The following is a 13,987-nucleotide window of genomic DNA, read 5'->3' on the forward strand; positions in this document are numbered from 1 at the left end:
CAGGCGTTAAAGCTCGCCGGGCCAGGCCGCGGCCGTCGGCGGAGCGGAGCGGGGCGGAGCGGGCAGGCGGTGTCGGCCATGGCATTGCGCGGCTGCCGGCGCTGGGCCAGCCTGGTCTCGGCGCTGCGCGGCGGCAGCTCGGGGCACTGGGACGGCAGGCACCTCGGGGACACGCCGCAGCACCGCGACCTGCGAGCGGCCCTCCGGAAGGTACCCGGGGCAGGGGGGTCGGCGCCGCGTCCCCGGGCCGGGCCGGCGGGCTGTCCAGCCGCGCTGCCCCGCGCGGGGAGAGCAACCGGGACAAGGGCACCAGGTCGCCCGGAACAGCTCGGGATGTGTTTAAATAAATAAACTTCCCCTTGCCAGCGTCAGAAAGGAAACTATGTGTCCCCTGCATACCCGACGCGGAGTAGCAAAACACTTTCCTGCCGCGCTGCTGCCCCGCGAGGCGCTCGGTCTCGGGGGCTTCCGAGCCCCCTGTCCCGCAGCCCGGCCCCCTGTCCCGCAGCCCGGCCCCCTGTCCCGCAGCCGAGCCCCCTGTCCCGCAGCCGGGCCCCCTGTCGCGGGCCCCGGGCTCACGCAGAGTGCGGGGCTCCCTCCCCGCGGCTGCAAACCGCAAGGTTTGGTTCCCTTAGGTCTGTTAAGGTCTGTTTGTGAAGGCAGGGCGCAAGGGGAGGCAAAGGGAGGCCGTTTGTCATTGCGCTGTTTCTAGAAGGGGAGCAATGGGAGGTTACCCTAAAACGGAATCATAAATCAAGAGGGCAGCAGGCAGTTCTGGTGAGGTAACGTGTGGACTGAGTGCCAAGTGTCAGTCTGTAAGTAATGGTGGTGAACTGGTGAACTCTGTGTTTCCAACAGGGCGGTGTGTCACCTGTAGTAGGGTTAAGCACACCTGTCAAAGGTAGAGAATTCTTTGGTTTGCAGGTAGAAAGCCCTGGCGTGGAGCACACGGGGTGTTGGGGGCGGGTAGGGCTGGGTGAGAGAAGCTCAGCTTTAAACTATGGCCTGACGAGGAAAGTGCCGAAGTTCAGTACTTCCTACAAGCAGTAAACGGTGTTACCGTGGCAGCCACTTACAAATAATAGGTGTTAATGGAGTTGTCCCTGATTTACCTGTAGGTAAGTGTACAAGTCCTAGCTGGTTGTCCAGTGCTCTGCTGTAGCTTTTTTAAAGCACTATGCACTGGATTGCCATATATTAACTCATTTATGTCAGTTTGGAGTTGTGCTGTAATTTCTTTGATAGGTGTTATTTCAAATTACTTGAGGAATCGTGTATTTCAGTGGATACTTTTAACTGTTTCTGAAGTACACCTCTTCCCCACTTCTCTGTGGACAACAGGTAGTGAAGCTACTTCCAAGTCATGTGATATTTACTTCAGGGTTTTTTAAGGAATTAACTTTCACAGTTCCAGTGTTAAGGTACCTAATGGCTATTTAATTAATCAGGTTTTCTATCACTTAGATGAAGTCTGTTATCATTGAGCTTTAGCAGTTGTGGATTAATCTTCTGTGTTCTAAAAAAGAAACCTGAGCAGTAAGGCAAAGAGATTCATGACCAATCTGTTAAATAGGAAATTTATTTCATTAGTCTAAATTCTGCAAAGCAGAAATAAGCTGCCAGAGAAAGAAACAGTAGAAGCTGGAAACGAATCCTCTTCTCTCACCTGGATTAATTGTAGCTAATCCATAGTGTCAAGTTTAGGCTGATCCTATCTGGAGCAAGCCTTTGCTCTGTGTATCTGCAGAGTCATCTGCTCGTTAAACTCTTTCATTCCCTGGCACACTGCTCCCTGTTACCAGCCTGGGCAGTACAACGGCAGCAGTGAAAAAATCAATGTCTTTCTGAATTAAAGAGGACGAGGCCAGTCAGCTGGTGCAGTGTTGGCTGCTCTGCTGTGTGGCACAATGCAGTTTTTTATAAACACAAATACTTCTTTTCCCCCTCTTCCCTTCTTTTTATCTTTCTCCTCCTCTCCCCCTCATACCTGTTGTAGTGCAGCTAACAGTATACCCTGCTTTACTGGATTTATTGCAGGTAATTGTATCATGGGCTAAGAGGGAACGTGATGCTACATATATCCTATATATCCCTGTGATTACTATATTCTGGAATAAATTACAATAAGCAACATAAACCAAATTATTTTGTTGTCCTGTATTTTACAAAATGCTTATATAGCATTTATTTTAGATTTTACCTGAGCATATAGGAAAAAAAAAAATCCCCAGTTGATGTCAAATCCAGTCTGATGTTTTTCACCCCAAAGCTTCTAGCAATCAGTGTTTATTTTGGCTTAAATGAAAACTGTTCCCAGTGACTTAAAGTGGAGGGGGGAAAGGTCTTTTGGAGAGAATGAACACTCTGGATCTGTAACACATTTTAAGTGTACCTGTTAATTTAATTTGAGGCACTCTTTCCACTAGCTAAATCCAGATACAACAGCCAGAGAAACTGGAGGAATGGGCAGTGCAATTCCACGAGTGAGAACAGTGTTGGTTGTGGTTTGGTTTTTTTTCTCTCAATTTATTTTATTTTTTAATCTAGTAAATTAATGTATTTTAAACAATCTGTAATTTTCCAATTGTTATGAGCAGGATGATGAGGAAGAGACTTTCATAATTGCAGGGGGCTGTTTTTAGCGAGGGTATTGAAATAAGCTTGTGAGTGGTTTCCTTTACAACTTGATAGGTCAACACCCTTCCTCTTGGAAATCGAAAACGTAACTTTTCCTTAGCTTGTTGAACAATGCTTGCAGTTCAGTGTTATCCTACAGCTTGCTGCAGTACTTAAATTACAGTATAAATGGAATGATGGAAAAATATTTAACCTGCTCTGTGTGTGTATATGCCTAACAGTATGCCTATACATACAGAATATATGCAAGCTGTCCATATTTCTTTTCCCCTGGCATTAGTAGCAAGAAGCTTTGTGAAACACGTTTTAAAAGGATTGACATATATTTTTCTGGTATTGCATGTAATAAAAATGAGATTTCATTTTTCATCCAATGGTGACTTGGTCTAGTTAGCTGTGTTACACCTCTGTGGGATAAGGGGGATTTCCCCTGTGACAGTGAGACTACACCAAAGGGCACCCCTACCTTATTCACCACCCTTGGCTTGTATGTTATGATTTTCTGTTTATTAAGATACATTATTAGACACTGGAATAGGCTGCCCCAGGAGGGGGTGGAGTCACCGTCCCTGGATGTGCTTAAGGGTCATTTGGATGTGGTGTTGGTGGATATGGTGTAGGGGAGAACTTGGTAGAGTAGGGATGATGGTTGGGGATAAAGGTCCCAAGGGTCTTTTCCAGCATGAATAGTTCTATGATTCTATATTTTTACTAGAATTTAGAGCATGCAGGATCTGAATTAATATTGGCATTCACTTTTAACTTTCCTGTAAAATCACTGTAAATACTTTGTCAGAAGAATACGGCTCTTTTTGACCTTCTGCAAAATACTGAGGGGTGACCACCATTGCCACTGGAGCATCTTGGATGCAAGTGGTTTGCTTATCTTCATAGCAAATAATAAAAAAAACAGAAGAGCAAAGTAGTAGGCTGGTGGTGTTACAAAGAAATCACTTAAAAGTTACCTTCTCATTAAATTGGCAGAAAGAAAAGACCCAGCTGAATCTGCAAAACACACAGCTTGCATGTGTAATTTAAAAACCTTATTTATCATGCACCCAAAGTAAAAGTTTTGGGAGGGAGACAGTTAAAAATGTGACATTAGTAAAGCTCACAGATTTTGCACTTACTTCCCTTCTGTCTGAGGGAAGCAAAATGTGCTCCCAGATTCTGGGTTATTTGCAAGAGCCTATGTTATCTTGTGACTGACAAACATATAAACATTTAGGGGCTAGTTCTCTTGCTGGTATAAACACAGCAATGTCCTTTACTTCTGCCAATAATTTTTGGTGGTAATTTAAAAGAGGAAATTTTCATAATTTATTTTTGTTGTTATTGGAAAAGGCATCTGGGATATACCACTGTAATAAGAGGAACCATCCAGTGCAATCACCAGTGCTTTTAAATCAGTTTAGGAGAGCAGAAGGAAAAATTAGCTACAGCAAGCTCTTTAAAAAGCTTTTTGTGCTAATCAGAAAAATGCTGCTTAACGTAGACAGGCTTCACGGTGTAGCAAAAATGCAGTTAGGCAATTTTCTAAGCAACACTCTTAGTTGTTACTAGATGTCAGAGGAGTGGGTACATCTGCAGTTGATTGCACTTGATGTATCCAAACATTGGATTGTTTTCCTACTCTGTATTCATGTTAAAACAAATTCCCACTGCATCTAGTTAGACTTTTTGATGATCATCTTTTAGTAGGAGAACAGGGCCTAAGGAATATTTTTGTAGCTCAGGTCTTGCTATCCCATTCCTTTATCATTGTCACACCTGACTGGGTTAGGTGACACAGTTATGCATTCCTGACAACTAAAACTGTGTCTTAATAAGCTGTTCATGACTGAGCAAATGTCTGGGGTTTATATAGGTTTTGCCATGACTGTTCAGAAAAGGTAACTTTAAGAATCTTTGTAGGTAATTTTTGCTTGGAAATGTGCAAATAAATTTCTCCCTTTCCCCCTGCCTGTGTAGCCACACTAATGACTGTGACATCTCCCAGCCAGGCACCAGGGTGCTTTCAAAGCTCGTTTGTATTTCAGCCCCCCTTGCTCTAGACTCTGACTTTCTGGGAGATTTTTTTTAAAATTTTTTTTCCTTCCTGTTTGGGCTTGGAAGATGCATGAAAGCTTACATATAGGTCCAGTCCTTGAAGATGAACTTTGATAGATGAATGCTAATAGATTACATGAGAAGACTTGCAGAGTACTTGGTGTGCTGCTTAAAATTATTTGCTGTCACACAGCCAGGCTTATGCACCTAGATGGCAATTGCTGTTATTTTCAGCAATCTTTAAGAGCCAAAGAACCCTGGTAACTAGCCCTGCTAGCTGTCTGTTCCCTCAGACAGGGTTCAATGACTAGTTTTTAACTTCTTATTTAGAAAATAGAGTATTAGTTACTCTGTAGGGATAAGTCAGGGCAAGTTTAATAATTTCAGTTATTTCCAGAAATGCCATTGTATCTGCTATCTGCACTTCTGTAAATGGCAGTCCTCAAAATATGCCATATGGACTTGAGATTGGGCAAGCTGGTACAGGTGGCATGCTGCATTCTTGCAAGTGCCAGAAATGTCACAAATGGTGAGATGCAGAAATCCTAAGGAGATGGGAGTAGGGGAGAAGCCAGATTGTTGCAGCTGAAGATGCTCTTTGGTGGTGTATGTTCTGCTGCATCCTGGGCTTCCTGGGGAGTCTGTTCCCCATGAAAGCTAAAGGACAGAAAGGCTAGAGTAGGGAGTATGCTCTGATGCACTCTAGACCATGCCTGCTGGTGTCTAGTCTCTGGAATTGCTGCAGGATGGTCAGGATTTTTTCTGTCATCGGGGCCTTTGTTCTCCTCCATCAGCATCCCCCAAGCCTGCTGCCAGCAGGAGGTTGGAAAAGCATTGCAGTGTTTGAGAGTCGAGCTGCTCTTCAGGTGGACTGGGGAGGGTTTCTCAAGAACAGGTCCTCTCAGACCCCTTGTCACAAATATTGCTGTTAGAAGCATGCAGTGGAACAAGCACAATGGTGTATGTTGTGATTGCGTTTCAACAAGGCTGAAAAGGAAATTAGAAACTCCTCTTATCCTTGAGAAGAAACCAAACTTTCCTGGGGAAGCTGACAAAATCCTGGAGAAAATTTGGAGAGAAATGTGGAACATCTTCTTTCAGCTTAGCTTTCTCCCAGCCAGAAGAAAAAACAACAACAACAACCAAACAACAAGGGAAGTAGTAGAGCATGCTGAATAAAAGTGTTTTGCACCATACTGGAGCAATGCAGTAAGTAGATCTTGGGTAAGCTTCTTGTGGTTCAGATGACAGTCCAAGTCTTTAGCAGATAGTTCAGTATAATTCTTTGAACAATGATAGAGAATGGGGGTACTAGTGGATCAAAAGCTGGACATGAGCCACCAATGTGCAGTTGCAGCCCAGAAGGCCAACTCCATCCTGGGCTGTATCAAAGGAAGTGTGGCCAGCAGATCAAGAGAGGTGATTCTGCCCCTCTACTCTGCCCTGGTGAGACCTCACCTAGAATACTGCGTCCAGCTCTGGTGCCCCCAGCACAAGAAAGATGTGGACCTGTTGGAACATGTCCAGAGAAAGGCCACGAAAGTGATCCAAGGGCTGGAGTGGCTCCCTTATGAGGACAGACTGAGGGAGCTGGGGTTGTTCAGTCTTAAAGAGAGAAGGCTCTGGGGGTCCTCATCGTGGACTTCCAGTACCTGAAGGGTATAGGAAAGCTGGGGAGGGGCTTTTTACAGGGGCTTGTAGTGAGAGAACAAGGGGTAATGGTTTTAAGCTGAAAGAAGAGAGATGTAGGTTAGAGATCAGGCACAAATTCTTCAGTGTAAGGGTGGTAAGACACTGGAACAGACTGCCCAGAGATGTTGTAGGGGCTCCATCCCTGGAGGTGTTCAAGAGCAGGTTGGATGAGGCTCTGAGCAGCCTGTTCTAGTGGAAGGTGTCCCTGCCCACGCAGGGGAGTTGGAACTCGATGATCTTTAAGGTGCTTCTGACTCAGAAAATTCTGTAATTCTGTAATATTTTTACTCTTCCAGTGACACAAGATAAAGTAAAGGTGAGGGCAGCAATAGAATTAGGATTATTTCGTAGGACTGAGTATTTTCTCTTTTATCTAAAGGATTCAGTCATGATGTGGGACTCTGGGATGCAGTCAGCAAACAATGTCTTATGTCCAGGACTGTGCTGGGTACAGGTGTGACAGCTCAGATATCCCTGTCTGAACATGGCCCACCGGTGCACCAGGAAGCCCTAGAAGTACAACAGGAGACTCTGGTTGCCACTTGTGGTGCTGATTGGTGAAGAAGCATCAGTGAACACTGGAAGCTCGGTTAATGGAGATAGGTGTTTTGTGGAAGAAAATCCGTCAGTCCAGATGAATCGTGTAGCCCAGCAAACACTTGATACAACATTGCTTAACACAGTGAATGTCTCCAACTGTTACACAATTTTCAGGTTGCACATCTGTCTATGTATTGCATTAAGTCTTGAGCCCTGTCGTGGGAAGCAGTGTGTGGGTGGCAAAGATGGATAAACTCCAGGGGCACCTGCCTTTGAAGGTGGATCCCCTTGTATTCCACAATGTCCTAGTGCCTTGCAGCAGACAGGTAGCCTGGGGTGGCATGGGCCACAGTGAGATAACTAGCTGAAGGCTAAGTTGATTGGGACAGTCCCACGTGGGAGTTTCTAGGTATGTTGTAATTTGTGTATGTGGAAAGTGATAGTATTAAAACTGTGAAATCAGGTGTTCTGGGGGTTGATGCTGTCAATGGCCTCCCAGAGTACCTGGGGAGGTTGTTTTGTTACCATATACAAAGGACGCTTCTTCTGAACAGAGTTTGTTGTTGCTGTGGATGAGTCTGAACCCAGTCAACTGATGGCTGGTTGAAGGTAGAAAAGGGGATTTCTTTGACCTATTTTTCCCTCTACCATGAGACCACATACACATACAGTTCTTGTCCAGGACCAACACAGGGCACAACATGGCTTAAAATCCATGGTGTTGAGTATCAAGAGAGATATGCTTTTTCAGTGCCATGTTGCTTTGCCTGTTGTGGTGTGGTTGAATGGAAGATGCAGTGGACATTACCAGCAGAGAGGCAGCTTAAGTAAAATACAATCTGCATGTGCACAAAGGAAGTGAAAGAGAGAAATTCCATGGAACTGAACACAGAACCAACTGCCTGATCTCAGGAGGCTTTGCAAATCTGTTCCTATCCTCTGCTGAAGATCAGATTTCAGCAGGAGTTCTTGGAGTCCAGAAGCAAATTTTGGCATCTTCCCTTTTCTGCCATATTCTTGGATAGGGCAGTTGAGGGGGTTGTGGTTGCAAGTGTGCAGGGACTGCCAAGACACTCAGGTCTGTACGGGCAGTGTTTGCCCGTGTATCTGTCTGGGGAAGAAGGACATATGGAGGGAGAAGGGGTTGGCTGGGTTCATATGGGTCCCTCCTCAGCTGGAGCTGGTTCTTTTAGCATCTCATTCCTCAGGAAAAGCTTAAGCTGGACTGAGCTCCCAGGTCCTGAGCTGGACTTCTTATTTTCTTAGGATGGTGATGATGTGTGCCCTCTGCTCCAGCAGTGGGGCTCTGAGACATGCCAGCAGCTGCACAGGGTGGAGACGCAGCACATCCTTCTGCACTCCTTAGCAGACTTGTAGGTTTTAAGTTTTAGGTAAGTGTTGGCAGAAACTTCATGCTTGATTAAGGTTTGTGTTTCTTTTGTTTCCTGAAGTAAAAAAACTGTAGCTAGATGTATGGGACCAAAAGATTTGCAGTATTCAAATTTCTGAACCAATAATCAGCATTGCTTTATGCTTATGATGTTGTGAGGACCTGGGTTGCAATGAAAAGGAAGAAATGTAGTGATTTAAACAGAAGCGTGTCCCATTACTGCCAAACAAAGAGACCAGACAAAATTGCAGAATATTCATAAACTGCATGAATTTTTTACCCTGAAAATCAGATTTTGTAAAAATAGATGAGGGCAAGTATGCTGCCAACTCTTATGTTACAAGGTTTTCCCTCTACTAATTATTTTTTTTTTTCCCTTTGAGAAAGGGAAAATTTTGTTTAATAACAGTTTGTTTCTGTTTGTGTCTTGATAATGGCTTGAAATTATTGTGACTTTACAAGGAACTGCCATTTAGATTATAATTTTAGAACTTGTTGGTTTTTGGAATTTGTAAAATGAATTAGGCTTCTTTAATAAGCTTAAGTAAAAATTACTTAATTATTGTTCTTTCTTTTAATTATCTGGATGTTCTGCTTCCCCTCCCATGAGAGTTTTTTCACACCATCATGAGGTAGATATCTACGCTTAAATCAAACTTTTTCAGTTCAGCCTTGTATCATTGTGGAAAACATTTTCTTGGCTTGTTCCCAACAATAGCCTGATGACAGCTCAGAGTACAGAACTTTCCATACCTATCACCATTGAGGCCCAGTCCCAAATCCCATACTCAAATAGGGCAAATTCTTCAGTGACAACTTTTGCAGACACTCCTTTGCCCAGGTGTTGTGCCATATGTTTAGCAGGGTAGTCAATTGTGAATACAGAGTGAGAGGTGCAGATGGTATCCAAATGCCAAATCTTCCATATTGTGGGCAAGAGGGAGACTTGCCTTCCTTATGCAAAGGGGAGATGTGTTTTGGCTGTGTCTAGGACATCATCTACCTTGACAGGACCCCTTGAGTAGCGGTGAGTCAGTTTTGACATAGATCTCCTAGGTGAGTCCTAACCAAGAAGAATGTGTATGTTTTTATGAGAAGGAGTGAAGGCTATACCCCTTGTTTCATTTAGTATTAAAAAAACAAAAACAAACAAAACAATTCCCAGAAAAAAAAGTTCTGCAAAACTTCCTGACAACCTTCACCCTGTGGTGGTGATGCATCCTGAAAGAGGAAGCCGAAGGTTGCAGCTTTGCTCTCTAGAGGACTTCAGACCTCAGGCAAGCTGGTAGTATGGGATTTCGGTTGCCAGAACAAAATGCACTAAGCAACTTTGTATGAGCAGGCAAGGTTAGCACAAGGGTAGAATGTTTTTTGCCTGCTCTGTGATTAAATCACTTTCATGCGATCGAGTTATTTTAACCTGTTGTTGTCTTCTAAGTTACATGCTGCCTCTGCTTCTGCACATGATGTTGTTGGAGGATGTTGTGACCCGATCAAATTATTACCTCTTCCATTGGGGTACCAATTGCTGCAGGCCCGGGCTCATTACCACCAGGCTGGGTGATCCGGACACTTGGAATGCTTCTGGCATGTACCAGGGGGACTGGAAACACAGGAGCAGCTGCTGTCCTGCCAGTGCTGGAGGGATCTGCCAAGTGCAGGAGGGACTGCAGGACCCTGCTTTGCCCACCACATGCTGTTCAACATCCTCATCAGTGAGCTGCCACATGGCAGAAGTGTCAGTCACTCCACAGTAGGCAGCTGCTATGAGGAGCTGACCTTCTTCTCTCACAATACTGGATTTGCCCCAGTTCTGCACTGAATGTATTTCAACATTCCAGTCTCTTTGCCTGTGCCCTTTCCCTACATTTCTGAAGAATATTCCTGGGAGAGGATTGGCCACCAAACTTTTGTTTAGGGCTTTGGAGAAATTGTGAGGGAGTTGAGGAGAGCCATGTCTTCCAAGCCCTGGAGCAAGAAGAGAATACATGCTGGAAAACTCATTCTGATGAGCTTGGGATGCATACCTTGGGGGGACCCAAATAGAGAGCATGTGGGAAATGAGCAGCTGCTGTTTGGTTGTATAAGGCCCTCCTTATCCAGGAGCCAGACCCCCCTGAAGAGGAGCTGAGATGCCCTGTGCTGGCTGCGGAGTGGTGGCTGCTGGGGTCCTGGCTGTCTTGCACCTACAGGGTGGGTTTTGATAGCACCACGGGTTTGGCCACCTCAGCTCTGCCTTATATCCTGCTAAAGCACTGTCTTGTCCTCAGCTCTGGCACCCATACAGTGTTGAGTTCTCTTGCAGTGTAGTCATTGCTGCTGGAGGTTAGGAATGAAATTACAAGGAGATATGTTGCTTTGTGGGCTGTTAATTGTTTTCTTTAGTTATTGCTGAGGTTAAAGGCAAAGCACACTCTGGTCTTTTACCTCCTTCCTTTCAAGTCAGTGTTGTGCTAGTGTCTAGATATAAGCTCTGAAGAACTGTCATTAGTGGTTTGTTGCTTACTTATTTGCTTTTTAAATTACATTAAAGGTCCCATTAATTGTGTCATGTTTGGTTATTATATTAATAGAGCTAAGTGCAATTACTGTAACCTGATTTAAAGGAAAAATTGCTTCCTGTAACATAAAATGGCACAGTTATGTGGCACCACTAGACACATTTAATCTTTTTAATACAAAATACCTTTTCTTGGACATTTTCTCTTGGTTTTCTAGTAAGTAAGTCTAATCTCAGCTTAGGTGTAACTCACAGCAAGCTGTAGTAAAATTTTCTGTCAATTTGTAATAATTCAGTTTATTGATTTTTTTAAAATTTGTTTTTTAAGAATAATAATTTTGCTAGTTGTGTGCTGAAATATGCTATCAGTATAGAGTATTATAGGGGCTTGATGTAAGAAGAGTGCGTACAAGTGGCATGACCTTTACTTCCTGATTTGAATCGCTTGACAGAAGGTAAACTTGCTGATGAATAATGGAAAATAATCTTTAATTGCTGGAAAGGAGATTTTTACACACTCTCAGTAACCAGATTAATTCAATTGCAGTTTCTCTTTTTGTAAAAATAGTGTATTTATTGTAGAATACAGTGATAATTAAATGGCAATTGCTAATGTTTTTGGCTGGGTGCTGGTACAATATCAGCAGAAATCACTGAGCCACATGAGAAGGGAAATCCCCAAATGTGCTTTTTTTTGTTTATTTTCTTGTTTAAATAGTATGCTAACTTCCAGCAGAAAGTAATCGACACGTGCAATTATCTGGCAATATTTTGGGGAAGTATTTTCATCACTCTGTTTTAGAGAGAGTTTAGAATATTCTATAACAAAAATAACAAGAATTTCTGTCTCTGTCCCCTCCCCACCCCTGCCACTGGATTTCCCTGTTCCTGAGCAGGAAGCTAAAGGTGCTGATTTCACAAAACTTGGTCAAAACTATTTTAAATAAAAACACTTTTTATTTTTCTTACCATTGTTCAACACAAAGTGAGTTTGTTGGCTAATGTCAGTTTCTGACTGGGCAAATTGCCACCATGTTTTTTGAAATAATTGGCTGCTGAGACCAACCCTGAAGCCATTCTTCTGAAGGCTCCCCAGAGCACAGCCCTCGCCCTTGCTGGGATGCAGGGGGAGCCAAGGCTGCCTCCAGAGCTGAGTCCTTTTGGTTTGCATCTTTGTGGTTTGGATGAAGCAGCCTGAGAAAAACACCGAGTCCCACACGTGAGACTTAGCGTGCCCTCACTGTCAGGAAAATAACAGTTTCTGTTGTGGTTTACTGGTACATTATCAGCAGGTGGGAAAGATACCTGGCTCCTAAATCGACTTTGCTTCCCAAATGCCATTGAGATTTGGCCAGCTAGAGCAGGTGAAAAGATTTCCTTTGTGGCTGGCAATATCTGTGAGATAGCATCTGCGGTATTCAGTGTTAAAATATTTCTAATGGGTGGAGTGTTAGGTCTTGTTATAATCAGTATCCTAGTGATGCAAGTCTAAATCCTATCACCCATGATTGCTGCATTTCTCATGATAAAGCATATAAAAATAAGCAGACCCTTTAAAAATGGGTCTATGTTTCAGTTTGCTTTTATGTGGAGGGATGATAATATCCAATAATCAGTACTGAATCATCAACCAGTTGACCAGTGCTGCAGTTCTCCAGCAGCATGGCTTATGTTTGTACGTGGTTATACAAGGGGAGGTGTTCCCCTCAATCCTCTCATGATTATATATAGCATGTCAGATTTTTGCAATTTGTTTCTAAAGTGTAAAAGCTTTTGGCAGTACCTATTTCATTTATTTGCAAAAACACAGTTTAAAGTGGATGGTCTAATGGCTAAGAAAAAACTCTGGATATTAGTATTTGGACTCTGATACTAATTTTTTCTTGAACTTAGAGGCATGCACTGTTTGTGGTTTGTACAGTGAGGTTGTCTTTAGTTTTGTTTTTGAGGGTTTGGGGTTTGGTTTGTTGTTGGGTTGGGTTTTTTTTGTTTGGTCGGTGGGGGTTTTTTGTGTCACACAAGAGAGATCTTGTTTTACTTGACAGGGCAAACTTCACCTGGTAATAGTTAAACATAATTTCTGTTAAACAACTTATGTTTTATTCAAAGGAACAGGAGTAAACAGGTTATAATCTGCAGAAATAATGTAAAATAACTTATCTCGTGCCATAGTCATTCTTCTGAATCTGTTTAACTTCAAAGGTAGCTTTGTATGTAGGCTGTGAAACATTTGGCCTAGTACCAGCCACAGCAAGCACAAAACTCTGTTAGTACATTCACTTCATACTTTTGCCAAGATCCATCAAAACACTGGGATACCTTTCTGTACATAGTTCATAGCCTCCTTCAGGCATTTTCCTGGATGTTATCTGATGAGCAGTACCAGATGTTATTACAAACAATCAGAAAGGTGTTTCACCACCTGTTACTCAACATTGAGGGTCAGCATCCTAGAATCTAAGCATCTAGAATATGGCAATAGAGAAGTTAAATGTGAGCTTTCCTAGGTAGTGTCCTGGTGAGTAGTGAATTTGGTGAGAGAAGTGAAAAAGTGATTTTTCTGTTACCAGCAGTGAAGTATCCTTATTTCTGTGGCCAACTGAGAAGCAGAAAGCAACCATATATGGGCTGAAATTCTCTGAAGAATGTGCAATAAATAGATCAGAAGAAGGCTCCACAGGGTCTCATGAGCACAGCAGTTTGGGAGGGAGAGAAGTCTATTTCAAGCTCAAGAAATAGTTAGCACCACAAGACTTGTTTATTTAGTGTGGAGAAAAGACTAAGGAGAGTAAGTTCCTAGAAGAATAATTTCTTTCTTTGTGAAACAGTGTAGTGGTAAAATTGTGGTCACCGATTAAAGGCATTAACTTTCTATTGAGAATGGGTATTTGTTTTGGCTAGGTTTGGGTTGGGGAAAGGAGGGTGGCTTTTTATTTTGCATTTGGGCACCCTTATGCCTGCTGACCAGGGTGTGTGGAACACTTTGTGTTGCCAGTGTGAGCACCTGGTGCAACGCAGGGCATGGGGATGTTTGGCGTGGAGCCAGTTCCTGTCAGGAGTTACTGATGGGCTCAGAGGTGGGCTGCAAAACTGCAGGTTTCCCATTTTGCTCCCCTGGCCATGGAAGTCTAGCACTTTGTGGGCTCAGCCCTTGTGGTCTGAAACCTCAAAGTGTTACT

General features: G+C 43.4%; 1 protein-coding gene across 2 annotated transcripts in view; it reads left to right on the plus strand.

Moving 5' to 3' along the window:
* The first annotated feature begins 5 nt into the window (after window positions 1-5).
* LOC127380557 (probable acyl-CoA dehydrogenase 6) overlaps window positions 6-13,987 on the plus strand; it is a 74,836-nt gene continuing 60,854 nt past the window's right edge. For both annotated transcript variants that reach the window (XM_051609705.1, XM_051609706.1), the window contains exon 1: window positions 6-210. In XM_051609705.1, the coding sequence (XP_051465665.1) occupies window positions 79-210 (132 nt within the window). In that variant the 5' untranslated portion in view covers window positions 6-78. The remainder of the gene's footprint in view (window positions 211-13,987) is intronic.

This window comes from Apus apus, chromosome 2 (genome assembly GCF_020740795.1).
Source record: "Apus apus isolate bApuApu2 chromosome 2, bApuApu2.pri.cur, whole genome shotgun sequence".
Lineage (NCBI taxonomy): Eukaryota > Metazoa > Chordata > Aves > Apodiformes > Apodidae > Apus > Apus apus.